Source organism: Phaseolus vulgaris, chromosome 3 (assembly GCF_051622355.1).
Source record: "Phaseolus vulgaris cultivar YP4 chromosome 3, ASM5162235v1, whole genome shotgun sequence".
Classification (NCBI taxonomy): Eukaryota; Viridiplantae; Streptophyta; class Magnoliopsida; order Fabales; family Fabaceae; genus Phaseolus; species Phaseolus vulgaris.
Window position 1 is genome coordinate 38,861,945 of NC_143500.1, and position 16,759 is coordinate 38,878,703.

At 29.9% G+C, this 16,759-nt stretch overlaps 1 protein-coding gene and 1 long non-coding RNA gene across 2 annotated transcripts; one reads left to right on the forward strand and one right to left on the reverse strand.

Moving 5' to 3' along the window:
• Positions 1 to 10,046: 10,046 nt before the first annotated feature.
• LOC137807461 (glycerophosphodiester phosphodiesterase GDPDL7) lies at positions 10,047 to 13,842 on the reverse strand. The gene is made up of 10 exons (XM_068608122.2): positions 13,701 to 13,842; positions 13,227 to 13,362; positions 12,866 to 13,147; positions 12,586 to 12,698; positions 11,969 to 12,464; positions 11,843 to 11,878; positions 11,464 to 11,745; positions 11,241 to 11,371; positions 10,623 to 11,097; positions 10,047 to 10,476 (listed from the first exon to the last, which is right to left on the reverse strand). The coding sequence occupies exons 2-10, from the start codon at positions 13,348 to 13,350 to the stop codon at positions 10,181 to 10,183; spliced, it is 2,235 nt and encodes a 744-aa protein (XP_068464223.1). The 5' UTR covers positions 13,351 to 13,362; positions 13,701 to 13,842; the 3' UTR covers positions 10,047 to 10,180.
• On the forward strand, positions 10,353 to 11,401 carry LOC150028835 (uncharacterized). Its single transcript, XR_016519813.1, has 3 exons — positions 10,353 to 10,492; positions 10,590 to 10,686; positions 10,978 to 11,401. It is a non-coding gene; the product is annotated as an uncharacterized LOC150028835 (long non-coding RNA).
• Positions 13,843 to 16,759: the final 2,917 nt, after the last annotated feature.

Below are 16,759 nucleotides of genomic sequence, written 5' to 3' on the forward strand. Positions count from 1 at the left end.
GCCTGCCACGAAATAGAAGAGAAAAAGGACAATTTCTCTGCTGAAGAGTAACTCAATCTTAACTACACATGATGCAGAAACACCTATTAAAAATATTATAAGAATTACTTCTGATGTTTAAGCATTTTCTTCACTTTCAAATATCGATGAACCTTGAGGGTTGGACAAACATGAAATTGGATTATGATATAAGCACTATAATCCACAGCAAATCATACAAGCAGCAAGTTGCAATGCAAATAACAGTACGAGTCTATAACAATATGCAATAGTCTACGATCAAAGCTGACATAGATTGGTCACCAAACAAAATCAGAATGAAATCAAAATTTCAACACCAACCTATTGCAAAAAATCAGTAATAAATAATACCGAAACAGAGTCAGATTAAATTTAAGGATCAGATTCGGAGTGCCAAACAATAAAGATCAACCCCAAAAAAACAAAATATAAGTCAATGATTTGATGTGAGAAGAGAAAACGGAGGACCAACCTGGGCGGCGACCACTGGTTTCACGGCATTGGCAGCTTCCCAGTGGTGGCGGCGTCGTTGGAGGCTGCGACTGCTGCTGCACCGCGGCGGCGACTGCTGGCCTGGCGTGAGAGGAACCAGGCGCCGCAGAGAGATAGAAGGTGAACGGAGAAGAAACAAAGCCTTTTTTCTCTTGTTTGAAAAGCCTGGTTACACTGTAGTCATGTTAAAAGAAACTAAGTTAAAAAAAACCTAAATATAAATCCCTCTTCTATTTTTTTAATAATTTTAATTAGTTTTAAATATGTATCCGAAAGATATCACTGCTAAAAATATTAAATAATACCAATAAAAATTAAAATGTTTCACAACTATAATTTTGATAGACTAGTTAACAACTCTCTTACAAAACTAATTTAGATCTAATAATTTTATGGAATTGAATTAAGTATTCTTCAATTTAAAAAAGCAAAGTTACATAAATTTGAAAGGGGTTCCTTCTCTTCTTTTTTTCTGTAATTTCTTCAATTAATGGGTGATAATAAGACATTCTTTCTAATTCTTTTAATTATCACTTTGCAACTGCGTAATTAATTAAACAAAAGATGGGAGAAATAGGAAAATATGTATTTATTTTTGCAAACTAAATTCTTGTAATTTTATTAGGTTGTTTTACTTTAACTAATTTCTCCCTGGACTCCATCAAATTTGAGAAAAACTGTTTTATTATTTGATAAAAATGTTTTTCATATTGTTTCTTTTTGGAAATGTTTCTCGAACCTACTTTCAAGGAATTCTAAAATATATTTTTGAAAATGTTTTCTAAAATATAAATTTAGAAATAATTTTTTTGGAATGTTTTATATATATTTTGGAATGTGTTTTTCAAAGTAAAATAATGAATTAAATTGAGCATTTTATCTAATTGATAGGGTGGGTACTCTTTCTTCTTACACCTTCATACCGTAACACCTCATATACTAAATATGAAAATACTGTTTTATTATTTTTTTTGTCATCTTATACATAATTCACAAGATGTTTTTGAATTTGAAAGTGTTCTTTAGTTCTATAAAATCCAAAACTCTTTTATTTATTTGAAATAAGCATGTGAAATATGTCATCCGGTATCTGGATTACATAATCCAGAAATCAATATCATATTTAGAAAAAACTTTCAAATTATGTAATCCGGAAGCTAATTTAAAAAAAAGCTTTTGGATTACACAATTCAGAAACTAATATTATGTATAGAAAAAACTTCCAGATTATGTAATTCGAAAACTAATCACAAAAGGCTTTCAGATTACATAATCCAAAAACTAATTCTAGATCTAGAAAAAAACTTCCAGAATATTATGTAATTTAAAATATTAAAAAAATAGTATTTTTCAAAAAACTTACGGGGTGGCACAATAGGGTATGGAGGTGCAGGAAGAAGTAGCCTAGGGTGTGAGAGTGAAGTGCAGCAGCCCAAATAAAAAGGCTTGAATCGATATTGTTAAATGACTAACATGCCCTTTATTTTTAGTCCGCACAGACTTTGCGAGCAGGACATAGTTGGAAAAAGAAAAACGGAATTCCATATATAAAGTTTTAGCCATGACGAAGGTGAAGCAGATTAGGGTTTCTTTTTGCAGCCGCCACACTCCATTTCAGAAGGAGAACACTCGTTGATGGTGTTAAAGAACCCAAATCTCATTCATTCTTCTTATTTTCAACACCCTTTAACTCTTCTTACAATCTTAACTATCTTTCTCTCTGTCTCTCTACTCGAAGAGGCTGTGAAGATGGTTTCGGAGTGTGGATCCGATGGGTCGATCGCCGTCAAACATGGCTCGCCGGTGGCGTGGCAACTTAATCGGATGTTGGATTCCGTTGCAGCCATTTATGGCGGTGCTGTCTTTCGACGGCGGATCCCATTGTTTTACTATATCTGAGCCTCACTAAATCCATAATAAATATGGTTTGAATTAATTTTTTTTAGAAATGTTCATTAGACCATTACGAAATTAATTATTTGTTGAATAGCTTAATGGAAAGCTTTTTAAAAGTTTGCATTTGTTCTTTTGATTTATCTTTAAAACCAATATTTCAAAAAGCAAAACCTAAATTTAAGTTTTCTTTTAATTAAGTCAAAAATAATTTCAAACAAAAACGGATTTTCCCTCAGCACAAATCTCATTATATAAGCGAAAATAGACTCAAGAGAATTTAAAAAATTACCTTTATTTAAGCGATTATCGTTTGAGTGAAAAAGTGCAAATTAATAGTTCATAAAAAAAAAATCCTTATTATTTTCACCAAAAATTCACATTCAAACTTAAATTCCTTAATTTCTGTCACAATAAAATAATAATACTTTGCTCATAATAACTCTAATTGAATTTTTATATCAACGTATATATTCAATTATTTATACTTTTTAAACCAATTTTAACATTCATATTCAATATCAAAACTTACAAATCTTACACTTCAAATAAATCATAATACAATTCAAATAATACAATATTTTACACTATATAAAATCAACAAAATCATCTCTTTCACATTTAATTTCAATCAACACACTACTTTATTCAAAAACAAATAATTGTGCAAAAAGATTTGAAACTATTAACCACATCATCCTCATCTCCAAATATCTATGGTTTTATTGAAAATTAAAACTATTGACTTTGAATATGTGTACTTACAATGAGCTCCAAACCTATAAGATGTAATGATACCTTAACCTGCAAGAATCATCCTGATCAATAATCTAAACATATCAATGAAACTTTGAACTATGGACTAAGTTTGAAGCTAAAAATAGTACATGCAAAACATATGCCAAAAAACAATCTAAAATATTCAAAACTGACTTTAAAAAAAGAGGGAAAAATAACTTATTCTAACTAAACTTCTGATTGAGTAGTTTTGTAGTATTCAGTATTAGGAATCCAATGGTAGACTCCGATTGTTAATTTGATAAGTGATGAAATCAAAAACTTAAGAAAGGAGGTAAAGAAAATAAAATAAAAATTATAAAAAATAATAATTATTTTAAAATGAGATATGAATAATTGATTTTTCTATTTATATATATAATTTTTATTTTCATAATAAAATATCCAGTATCATCACTGTTATTCTAAAACTATTTATGTATTTCTTTTATCACCATAATTTTATTTTAAATTATTAAACTATTTTTACTTTATTTGATATTATAATTTAAATTTAAAATTTATACAATTGTATTGTATTTCTTATTATTTAAATCATAAGAGAGAAATATGTGTCATTTTAACATTTAAATATTGGTAATATCATATTTATTTTACTATAATTTTATTTTTTTACAAAACATATTTAGATTAATACAACAAATACAAATATAGTTGTCACTTAATGGAAGAAAAATAAAACACACATATCATATATTAAAAAGAGAGTATACTTATTTACATAAAGAATAAAGATAAATATTACACCATCTTATTCTCATATATCCATTTGTAATTATTAAATGTATTAATATTAATTAATATATATTTTATCATTATGAAAAAATATTCATTAAGGATTAAAATTCTTTATATAATTAAAAACTCACTGTAGAAAAATTAGGATTAATTTATTTAATATGTTAGTTAGATTTAATTATTTTTAATCAATTACAATCTAAAGTATTTTCCTTTAGTTTTCAAGGTTCACAAATATATTTTAATTTCTCGTATTTAAAAATATTTTTAGTCTTTAAATATTAAATTTTAAAAAGATAAAATTAGTTTGAAATTTTTATTTTTTTAAAAAAAGGTAAGAGAACCCCTTCATTTTCTCTATCATACCAGTAAGTTTGTTTTAGGTTCCTAAGTTTTAGAGTGACTCCCCAACTTCAATACTAATTTCGTTGAGATAAAAGATCATAGGTAAAAGAAATTATCTATTTTTTTTATATAATAAGTTAATCTATAAATTGTATGTATGTTAGGATATAAAGTTAGTTAAATTGAATTTGTTTATGAGTTTGAATAGTGGAGGTTGAGATTGTAGTGAAATGATTTGAAATCTTTTAGTATGGATAAATCTTTTTGAATGATTTAGAAGTTACATGGTTGGATTGTTTTTTTAAATGATATTTAAAAAAATATATTAATTAAATTTACTTCTTTCTCTTTGTTTTCTTCTTATATATTCAATAACAAGTTGATTATATACGATTTCTTTTTATAAATATAAAATGAATATTAGTTAGTATATTTAATTGAATTGTGAAATTTCTAAATGATATGAATTGACATGAATGATGGAATGAATATGAATTTGAGACATATATGTGATTGATTTGAAAATCTTAAATAATGTATGAGTGTTGTATTGCATGTGAATGATATGCATCATACAAGTAAGGTGACAATGAAATTATACGAGATTGAAATCATACATTTGAGATCCGGATAATGTATGAATCGGTGATTGGTTTGGTATTAAGTATTAACATTTATGTTCAACAGATATCCTCTAAGTTCACTAATGATCTAAGTAACGTAGACTAAGATATCAAGTGGTGAGGAGCCGATGAGAGAGTTCATTCTCACTGGGTCCCGCCATAGACATTTGGTTGTAAAAAGCGATTTTTTACAAGCGAATTTACCCTGATTCTTTATCTTATATTCGCCTGTAAATTAAAGCCATAAATATTGGATCAGGGGTAGAACCTACTTAGTACAAGTCTTTCATAATTTTATTTTCGATAGCTTACCCTTACATGTGTTGTGTTGTCTGTGTATGAATTGTGATGACAGTACTATGTACACGAATATATATATATATATATATATATATATATATATATATATATATATATATATATATAAGGAGCGTTGGGAAAATAGTGGAGGACGTTGTTTTGTTCTATTTACTCATGTAATATTTTTGTACACTTTAGGATGTTAAAATAAATTTGATAAATAAAAATATTATTCTTTTTAAATTCGATAACTAAAATAGATTTATAAATTTATAGAACAACAAAAATGACTCAAAAACTAAAAATATAACTAGATATTATTTTTATATTAATTTGTACTAATTAATATATAAAAGAGATGTCAATTTTTAACTATTTTTCACATACACAATTTTTCTTGTACAACATTTTGAAAACTATTTTCTTATATAATTATTATTATTTTATAACATTTATTTTATTTTTATTCTTATTCTTATAAATATATTTTTAGAGGTGGAAAAAAAATTAAAGTCACATTCCATCAACATCTATATTTTCCATAGAAATAATAATAATAACATAAGAGAATTTTAATTTATAAAAAGTGTATATAATTCATTACTATTTATTTATTTATTTTATTTTAAATAGTTTTTAAATTCAATAATTACCTATAATAAAAGTATAAAAAAAATATTATTTTACAATTATTTTTTTATAAATTTATTTTTCATATTTTAATAATTACTTTTTTATTTTAAAAATTACATATATTATACAAAAAGTAATAACTAGAAGTGTTTCCAGTAATTTATACCTATATATAAGGAATTCTTCTCTTTAACTGCTCTCAATTATTTTTCTATTTTATCTTTATATCAATATTTCATTTTATTTCAATATTATGAACATTGCGTCATTTTTTATTTTTTCTAAAAACATTCAATATACGTAGAGGGGCGGTTTTGATTTGAAAGAGCAATTTTGAATTTTAAATTTTGAAGATTCCTTCTTTCTTGCCACATAACATTTTCTGTTAACTACCGCTCCCCACTTCTTTATTAACCTTCATGTATTCTCTTCAACTTCTCATTTTAACGTTTTTGAGAAATATTGTTTTTGAAGAATAAAAAGAAGGCCAAAGAAAGAGAAACATCCTTCTATCTCTTTGTAGGAATGTTTTTTCACAAAAACGACTTTTTTGTGATGCTCAACCAATACTTAGGGAGGGACAAAAACTCAAGTCAATACTTAGGGAGGGACAAAAACTCAAGCCGTAATGAAGATTAACGCTTCTTTCATGTCTCACAATTTCACCACTCCATCTTTGTTGCCACTCGCTATAACGGACCTGTCCATAGGAAGCGACATTGCGTTCACATAACCATCGTCTCTGGAGGTTGCAAAAATGCTTCAGCAACGCACTACTGTCACCAACCTCGGAGATGACAAAGTCATTGGAGAGTGTGGTAGAGAGGGCATGATAGGTGTGTCCGACAAAATGTGTGTTGAGGTCGCTGGCCATGGAGAAGGAAAGGGGTTTCATTGACTAATATAGTGAGTTTTACTTTTGGTGGTTTCTTTCTACTTTTGAAATTTATTGTTGTTTCTCTCACCCTCTCTCTTTGGGGAGAAGGACTCTTGCTATTGAATTAAGGATTTTATTTATTAGCTATTATTGTAAAAGTCTATGCTTTGCCATATGACCCTCAAACATGATTTCATAATTCAAATTTATGGAGTATTTGTGTTTGTCTCCATGTAACTGTATATAATCTTTATAACTTAAAATAAAGAATTAGCCAAGGTTGGACACGCTGAATTGAAATTTTTTTTGGGACTTTGTTTACTTTCTTTCAATATAATTTATGCTAACAAAATATTGGGTGAATTTTATCAATTACAGTGAAACAACTTTTGCTTGGTAAATTTTGAATGATTAATGTTTAGTGATATCTCGGTTAAGTATTATGTTATTTATCATTAGACGATTGGAGATCATACCTTATTGGTCAAGACTAAAATAATAGTCATGTTCTTCGTATAATTATAGTCCATGTAACATGGTGTTTCTGAGGTGCCTATGATATCAATTATTAACCTGCATATTTTGTGAGGAATTGAGACATGAGAAATTGAGAACAATATGCATTTAAGGTTTGCCATTTTATGACCTATTTGTTTTTGTAATTTGCAATGAGAAAATGACTATTTTCCCATTCTAAGATTATGAAACAATTAGGTTTATATATACTTGCTTTGACTTTCTTTTTCCAAACAACTTATAAGTTGTCTCTACTCTTAATTATATCGTGTAGTGAAAATTTACTTGACTTCTATATTAAAGCAGTAATATATGTTGAGTGCTTATAAATATTTTATTTATTCATTAAGCAACTTGATGTTATGTAAAGTTCTGAAAATATTATCATGAATGAATGTTGTAAAATTGCAAACTCTCATTTTTCCAATTTGTATCAAATATGTTCTCAAACTACAATAAGAACTAAAAAAAAAATCAGTATGTCAAGCACGATGAAACTTTAGTGATAAAAAAAAATAGACACATAATTGTATGCATTGAGCATTAAAAATGTCAGGATGTTGAATATGCTCTAAAACAAAATGGATGATTTATGTACTTGACAAAAATTTCATTTATACTTAATTTCACACTAATTAAGAATGTTAATGGTAGTTAAATTAATTTAATATTATAGATTTTGTAAGATGCAAATTATATTTTTCTAAATTATCCTAAACTATAATCATTAGGAATTATGCCTAAATTTAGATATAAGAATATTTTAAAAATCAATTATGAATGAGACAATATAAATACTCTCTCATTATTTCACCATGTCACCATTTATAAAAAAATTAAAATAATAAAATATAACAATAGAGAGGTAAAAATAACCGTCAAATGATAAATGAAAGAAAAATTATTAGCATATTTAGACCATGTATAAACTTAACAAATAAAAGTTGAAAATGTATAAACTTGACAAATAAAAGTTGAAATTCCATTAACATTTTGTAGTAGTGTGACATAAGTTTATGATCAAATTAAAAAATTAGATACGGAAAGGATCAAATTAAAAAATACATATACACAAAAAAGTTTATGATAACATTAAAAAATTATGGAGCCACATAAATTTATGATAAATTAAAATATTATCGAATAAATTTATAGTTTATTTTAATAAATATAAATACATATATAATAACAATAAAAATAAAAAATATAAATACACATTAATAATAAAAATAAAAAGTACAAATACATATTAATGATAAAAATAAAATATATAAATAATCTGAGAATAAATACATCTACTTTTACCTAACACAATTAATAGTTTTATCTGGTGTCGCAGGGAAACATAAATCTAGATTGTTGAATGACTAAAATACTATCATCCTTAGCCTGCAGCTGCTGGCACTAGCAGGGTAGAATTGGAAGAATGGGAAAAACCCTTTGCTGGAGTTCTCTATATAAATGTTAGCCACTGCAATGCTAAACCAGGTTAGGGTTCTGTTGCTGCCACACTCCCTTTCTGAACGAGACGTCTCTCGTTTGATGCTCCTCAAAACCCTAATCTCGTGGCTTTTTGTTTCTTCCTGCACCTCCATTATCATTCTTCCTGTACCTTCAATATTAATAATAATAATAATATTGTGTTTCGATCTCTCTCTCTCTCTCTCTCTCTCCATTAACAACGCCAACTACTTCATGCATTCTTTTCTTCTGCTTCTATATGTGGCTATCACTCGATTTTTTCTATCTCTCAACAAGAAGAGGCTGTGAAGATGACTTGGGAGTGTGGACCCGATGCGTCGGTCGCCGTCAAACACCGCTCACCTGTGGCGAGGCAATGTCATCGCTTTTGTGATCTTATTGCAGCCATCGGTGGTGGTGGTGTTTTTCGACTTTCGAACTATCGTTGTGATAGATCTGAGCCTCCCTAATTCGCCCCAAAATTTTTCCCATTCCCGGCGATGTCTTAGTATTTGGCAGAGGTGTATGGGGTGTGTGGAAGGGAAAAACGCTTTTCCTGGTAGTTCCGGATCGTGTCGGAAGCATTGATCGGTTCTGCATGCTTTTGTTTCCCCTTGCTTCTCACCCAGGAAACCCTAATTTGTTTAAATTTGTTGCTATTCGATTAGTTTGTGATATTGATCGATGTATTTACTCTATTTTAGTTTCTGAAATTTCTTCATGCTGGGATGTTTTATTTTGAAACTTGTGTTATGCAACCTAATTGCAGGATGGGCTTTAGGACTAACGTTTAGAGGTGTATTTATGCTATTCCATTATGTTCAGGTGAGTTGTCTAAGTAACACTTTTATTGATTTATTACCCTCTTGTGTATATTTTCTGAATTTTCAGGTCATTTTGTTACGGAAGTACCTGGCCGCATTGATAGCAAATATTCAATTCAATAGTCTACATTACAGTTTATATTTCTAATTTTCTATGTAATGTTTGTCAGTCTGGTTTGGAGTTTTGGTACATATTTTGTTACGGATGTAATATATGAATTTATTGTTAATTGTAGTAGAATCCAATTCTAAACTTTTGTGTGAATTGTATAATTACCGAGCTTATCAAACTTTAGATTTAAAGTTGTCACGGTTGCATTTGAAGAAGATTAATTACTGCTGTGCAATGGTTCAAATAATTATAATTCTATTAATTCTTAAAATTTTGCCTTTTAAATACTGGACGCAGTGTATTGCGGTGCACACTTATAATTTCTTGTAATTTGGCACGGATTTTGCGTTGATAGCGCACTAATCGCATGTTTCTTGAATTAATGACAATTCCTAATAATGCAGTCGCAAGCGGTGGCAAATGGGTCGCCTGATGAATTAATAAGAATCGTAGAACCAATGTCGTGTTTGTTTCTATGATACAAGATAGAATATAACGCACGTTAGAGTTGAGTTAGTGATCTCTAGATTTTGCTGGGTTAATCACATTAGTTACTATGCAATAGCATTGCAAGCACCAAAATGGCGACCATTGAGAGGCCAGAGTTAGCAATCATTGGCCTGGCACCTGAAGGTGGAGGACTGGGTTTAGCATCATCAGCAGACTCAGGTTCCGATTTGGAACCATCGTTGACTGGAGGAAGAGGTGGGTCAACAACCTTTGCAACCTCAAGAGGAGGGAGTGGTGCCTGTGCTGGTGGCTGTGATGGAAGAGTTTTCATTAGCTCACCAGGCCTCGCCGGTAGGATAGCAAGTTTATTGTTGATATCGCTACAGGGACTCCCTGCAAGTTTAAAAGGGTAGATGGATTTCTTTCAAGCATTTTCCTATTTATGAATAACAATAATAGAAATGCTTAATCTTGACTCGTGGCAACTGAAATTATTGTCTGTTTAGATGAAGAAAGGCATTGAGATTGGAATGACTTACTGATGAATCTACTCGAAGTGGCTGGAAAATCGGTGAATATTCCATCAACCTTAGCAGTTTGGATGTAAGTAGCAATCTCGACATTAGGGTCTGACCAGTAGTCGAATGCAAGTGATGTGTATTCATTTTTAAGATTACGGACGAATACTGTGATGTTTGCCTCTTTCAACTCTTTAACAACATTTGTCAATCGATATAAGAAAGAAGAATATACTTCTATAACAGAGGATTTTGGAATATTCACTGCTTCTGCATACTTTATTATCTCTTCCGCTGTTTTTCTTGGTACATTGCCCATCCTTTCATTCAAAAACATAACCCTTTTGTAAGACGGGTTATCTTTAAACTTGGATAGGACCGAGCTGTCATCTGATTGAACCAGGACTTGTTGCTTGTCGAAGGTGGCATTTTTCAAGGCACTGCTCACAGCATTCACTATGTCAAGACCCTTTTTTGATGCAAGGTACGCCGCATTCTGCGAGGCAATTGGAGTTCGCAATAATAGAAAATTTTCAAATAGAAGAAGGAATACGATTGCAGTAACACATCCTTCTTAAAATGTACCATAATTCTGGTTTAAATTTTTGCGAGAACTCTAAAATTAGTGATATTTCTTACCTGAATGTTTACCAAAACGCCAGGAACTGCCTTTGTCTTGGCTATCTCCAAAAATTCTTGTAGGGTGACTAATTTACCGCTGGTTTTGTTTGCGGGGTTTCTTAGGAAATCGCCGTTTTTAACAGTTTGAGCTGAAACAAGAAATTTGTACTGTAATTTCATTGTTAAAATCTCAAAGGTTGAATCTGAACTTGAAACGTTTAAGTTCTAAAGGAGTATTTACGTTTTAATGTCTGAATCTCACTCCAGGAAAGGTCAAAGGAGAAAATTCCGCTGCTTGGTTGAATTTCTGGGACTTTAGAAGATCGAGACATAAATCTAGTCATTGCGTTGGTATCTAGGCCTATGTCTGAGCTATTTGAGCAGAAGGCAATTCCATCTCTTGTCATTTGAACTGAACAATCTATAATGTCAGCACCGTCATCTATTGCTTGCTTATATGCAAGATCACTGCTGCCTGGATAAATTCCGCTTGCACCATTGTTGCTTATGACCAAAGTTGGTCCTACAAAATCAAATTAATAAGGTGAATTTGTCATCCACCTGTTTTCCATGTCTTGTCTGTGGTTATGATTGAGAACATTTTAAGATCAGTAGTGTACCTTTTTGGGGCAAGGTATTGTTGTGTGCAAAGCAAACTGTAAACCAAATATTTGTTATAAAGTTGAAGAGGTGATTTTCCAGTTAGAAATAGATTGTGAATTTAGGTGGAAGATTTGACATCTCACCTATGGCATTTGATGCTGTTGATGGGAAATCAGTGACAACACCATCAACAGAATCTCCCTTGTCGAAAAATTGAAGGTACTCAGCGGTAGGATCATAGTTATAAGAATAGCTAGCAAAAAAATCATTAGCAAAACCAGAAGCATAGACTTCTAGTCCTGATCTATGGGCATCAGACACAACTGTTGTGGGAAGTCCCAGATATTTGTCTGCTTTAATGGGCCATATGTAATCTTTTGGGACCATTATGCCTGATGCAAATGACTTGATCATAGCAAAATCTTTTACAACAATTTCATATGGCTTCTTGGTTGAAGGTTCAACGTCCTTAGCATTAAGAAGTTGAAAGACGACCTTGGTTGCCTTGCTTGATTTCCCACTGATACTCTTCAAGAAACCCATATCTGAAGATGAAACAAAATCTATTTGGTAGACTTTCAATAATTCCAAAACAATATCTTCCACCTGTACTCCCTTCTCTTTGTAGAATGCTGCATTCTGCAACAAAATACACAATTAATATTATATTAAATTGGTAACAGAAAGAATTAAGGAATGCCCCGTGGTGCTTATGGAGTTTCAATTTCACAGAAGGTCCTGAATTCAGAGAGAGAAAAACCTGGACGTTCAACCAAAACCTCGGGGGATTTTTCCCTCCTAGAAGAGCATCAAGATTGAGAACTGGGTCAAGACCATCGTAAGCACTGGGTCGTGAAAATATGGCCTGAATCACTGCAGAGCACAGAGCAAATCTTCAATCTCAAAGCTCAAACTGGGTCATACTTTTGTATATGTATGGTAACAGTAATTTTCTATTGCTCCCATCTCAATCTATAATAAATACTCGTTTGCTCATGTTTCAGCTGATAATGTTTGAAGGACAAGGTTTCCTAACTCACCTGATATATTCATGGAAATCTGATCAGTCGTGTAATCCACCGAAAAGTGTCCTTTCAAGTCCTTCCCATCAATATTGTAGGTACTTTGCTTATGATCATAGAATTCTATAGTTGTTGAATTGTCAAGTGTAGATCCCGTGATACAAAAGGCACCGCCATCTTTTGACAACTGAAGATTGCACAATAGAATGCTTATATCTCGTGATAGTGAAATGGCGTCAGGAGTGCCTTCTGGGAAGAGTCCCGAATAACCACCACGGGCGATTACAATAGGCTCATTGCCTGGAAGATCAACAACAATGACATGAATCAGGCTTGGAAGGCATTAGTCAGAGAAACAGAAAGTCCTATGGATACCAACCACTCAATGTTGACCATTTCTTGGCAGGGACTTGCGGTGCAGCCGGTTTTGGTTTTGGAAGTGCAGGTTTTTGGGCTACTATTGCATGAACCAACAAGGAAATCAGAAACAAGCTTCTCAGCATTTTGCTATTTTCCTGTCATAGTTCAAACTAAACCGAGTCAATGTGAAGTAAAAGAATGAATCAAGAGTTACAAAAGCATGGATGAAGCCTTTAAACGTTGATTTTGCATTAAAATTCCTACGTTCCGTTTCCCTGTGCTCATATAGCAATGGTTTCAAAATTGTCTTAATATTTTCCGTTTGGATGGTGCATGGCTTCTGGAATAATCCCACTTTATTTTCATATCATTGGACCTCATAAAAAATTCTCTTGTGTCAATGAGAAGAGCATAACGGTTCGAGAAACAAAGAGTTGACATGACAAAGGAAAGGAAACTGGAAACAGAGAAGCAAACAAAGATGCATGCATACCCAAAACTGATGCTCGAATCTCGATCTATTGAATGGATGAAACAGGCATTCCCTGCGAGTTTTTCTGAGAAAAGCCTCGAGGGAATGTAATGAAAAACAATGAAGCGAATTTGGTGAGTGAGATTGACTCACAAATAATATTTTTTCCATCTATTTCCACACATTCTCGCGCATAAATAGTTACTCAGGATTTCCATCCTAAGGACAACCAATTACATCGTCATTTTTTGAATCTAACCATTATTTGCTGTTTTTGGTCTCTTTTTTATCTGTTACATCAAACAAACTTTCTTTAATTAATTCTTTTTGTTTTAAATCCACTTTTATTCCATTCGTTTCCACAGCATTCATAACTCCACCCATCCGTTTAATCAATTCTTCCACTCTACTTATATAATCATGAATAACTTCTTGTTTTTTTATTTATAAAACCTTACGTCAATAAAGTATCTGTGAGTAGATAAACATTTATATTCTTTCATTTCAAAATAAAACAATTAAATTGTGACTAAAAATAAATCAAAACCTTATAATAACTATATAATAAATATTATATATATTACAAAAACCTTAAAGTAAATTTCACTTGTCACTTTGCCACCAATTTTGTCTTAAAAAACAAAAATAACGTATGATAAATTTTAAAAAAATCACGTGACACAAAAAATCAGCATGTACACCTACGAATAAGTTTAGAAGATAAATATTTAATAATTAAAGTATGATTAAAATATAATTCAAGGTGTTAATTTTTTTAAAAAAAACACCACTCATAAGTATAAATAAATATAACTATATAAAAAGAGTAAATCTTTATAGAATTTAGTTCCTCATTATAGAAAAATATAAAAAAAAATGACACGTAACATATAGGAGAAATTACTAACTTTATATGTAGAAAAAAAACATAAATTTATTTGAACGAACTATACTTTTTGGGTGAATAGAAGGAAACATAGCAAAAAAAAATAAAAAATACTAGCTAGCAGAATGAATATATTTTATTTTGTGTAGAAATTAATATTTGTATTAAATTATGAGAGAATGAAGATAATTAATTTAGGAAATACATAAAAATGACTTTGACAATATTGAAAAGTGGTTCTGTATTTTCATAAAATCATAAATTATGATTAGGAACAATTTTGGAAAGCTTATAAAATGAGCTAAAATTTATGAATTAGTAATAAAATATTTGTGTATCTTTTCCACTTTTGGTTCAAAACCCTCTCTTTCCTGCTTTGATTTAAACCCTCTTTTTGTTTAAGAATTTACATTAGAGCAACCCTCCATAACCAAAAAGAAAAAAAGGAATAAAATTCAATCTTTTCTAAATTTTGTAAGAGTGGTTGTTGGAAAGATCACTCTAACATCCAAGTCACTAAACACCAACTGCAGTTTATTGACTTGTTTTCTTTTTTTAGTAAACAATGGTATCATGTTGCTGCTAACTTGTGATTTGCAAATAATAATCAATTGCATGCTATAGTATATCTAGTAATTTTTGAAACAGTGAACATAATATACTCAGAATTTATATATATATATATATTATCGTTATTAATAATATAACAAAAATCAGTACATTTTTTTCATAGTTTAATATAATTATAAATATAAAAATAAAAATAAGAACATTTAAATTAATTAAATTTTAAGAACTAAAAAAAAAAGACTATTCAAATTTTTATATCATAACTATACTGGTATGGATCGACCGGTCACTACCATGGCTCGGTCTCTCTGACCGATACACTTAGTTCATTAACGCTCAACCTAAGGTCAATAAAGCTAAACCGCCATTAAGAATTAGGTAATACGCTCCTGAGCGTGATCTACTCCACTAATCCGACCCAATAAGGTAAGTCCATTAAAATAATATAAATAATATATATTCCAATAAGAAAGGTACGTCATTATCATTGTACAACCCCGAGTGCCGAATACCTTTTTGCTGACTTGAGCGTCAGAGTGTCTTCTGCAGGTATCTCCATTCAGCATCCACCTGAGATTGAGACCAAGACTCGAAGGAGTAGCATCGAGTCAAGAAGGATCACAACGCAACTCTAACACCCTGTCCGAAGAAAAGGAGAAGACAAAACTTTTCAATAATTTTCTAGGTCTCATCTCCGTATAGCAGGAATAAAAAAAAAATAAAAGTTCATATATCATAAATATTATACTATAAAAATCATTCGAATTTAAAGACGTGTGCTACAGTATGATTTTTTCAAAAAACAATATTTTAAATTCCCGAAGTACAAGATGAATTCTTAGTTATAAAGTTTTACTTTCAATGTGGATAATTTACCCCTGCTAAATTTCCTAAAGGTTTGCCTTTTTTCCCTTAAATTCATGAGAAAATTTGATGCGATATACAACAGACTAAGTAGTTATTATATCCATAATCAATTATGAATAAGTCAAACAAATATTTTAATATGAGAATGAATGTGATAATAAAAATAATCAAACAAATATTAATATACAATTTTTATAATAATTTCTATATATTTAATGTATTTTATTTTGTCATAAAGTTACCAATTGATTTTTTTAATAATTTTGTAGATAATAATTTTTGCATTTCACAAATAATATTTTTATATAAATCATTAATATTAATATGTTAATTTTTTTTTATAAAAATCATATGTATTAATATTAATATAATTTCACGTAGAAGTTGGGTAAACATAATTCAAATTCTGCTACACTGAAATTGTGCTAGACATTATTCTGATTTGAATTGAATGACAAAACTTCATTTAAAATAAAAGATAATAAATTTTAACTAACATTAGTGTAAGTAAAAATACAACTTTCTCTCTCATACTACAATCGTTTCACTCTTATAAATCTAAACTCATAAAATATAAATGACTTCATTATAATGAATTCATGTCTTAAGCATAAACATAAGCATATGAATGATTATTTCAAAAATTTATCTATTTCTTAAAAAAAAAACAACTTAAAAAAAACCAACTAAGTTATCATTCATTGGTATAATATTTTATTATAATATAATAGACTCTTTAAATTTTCAAACTATTTTG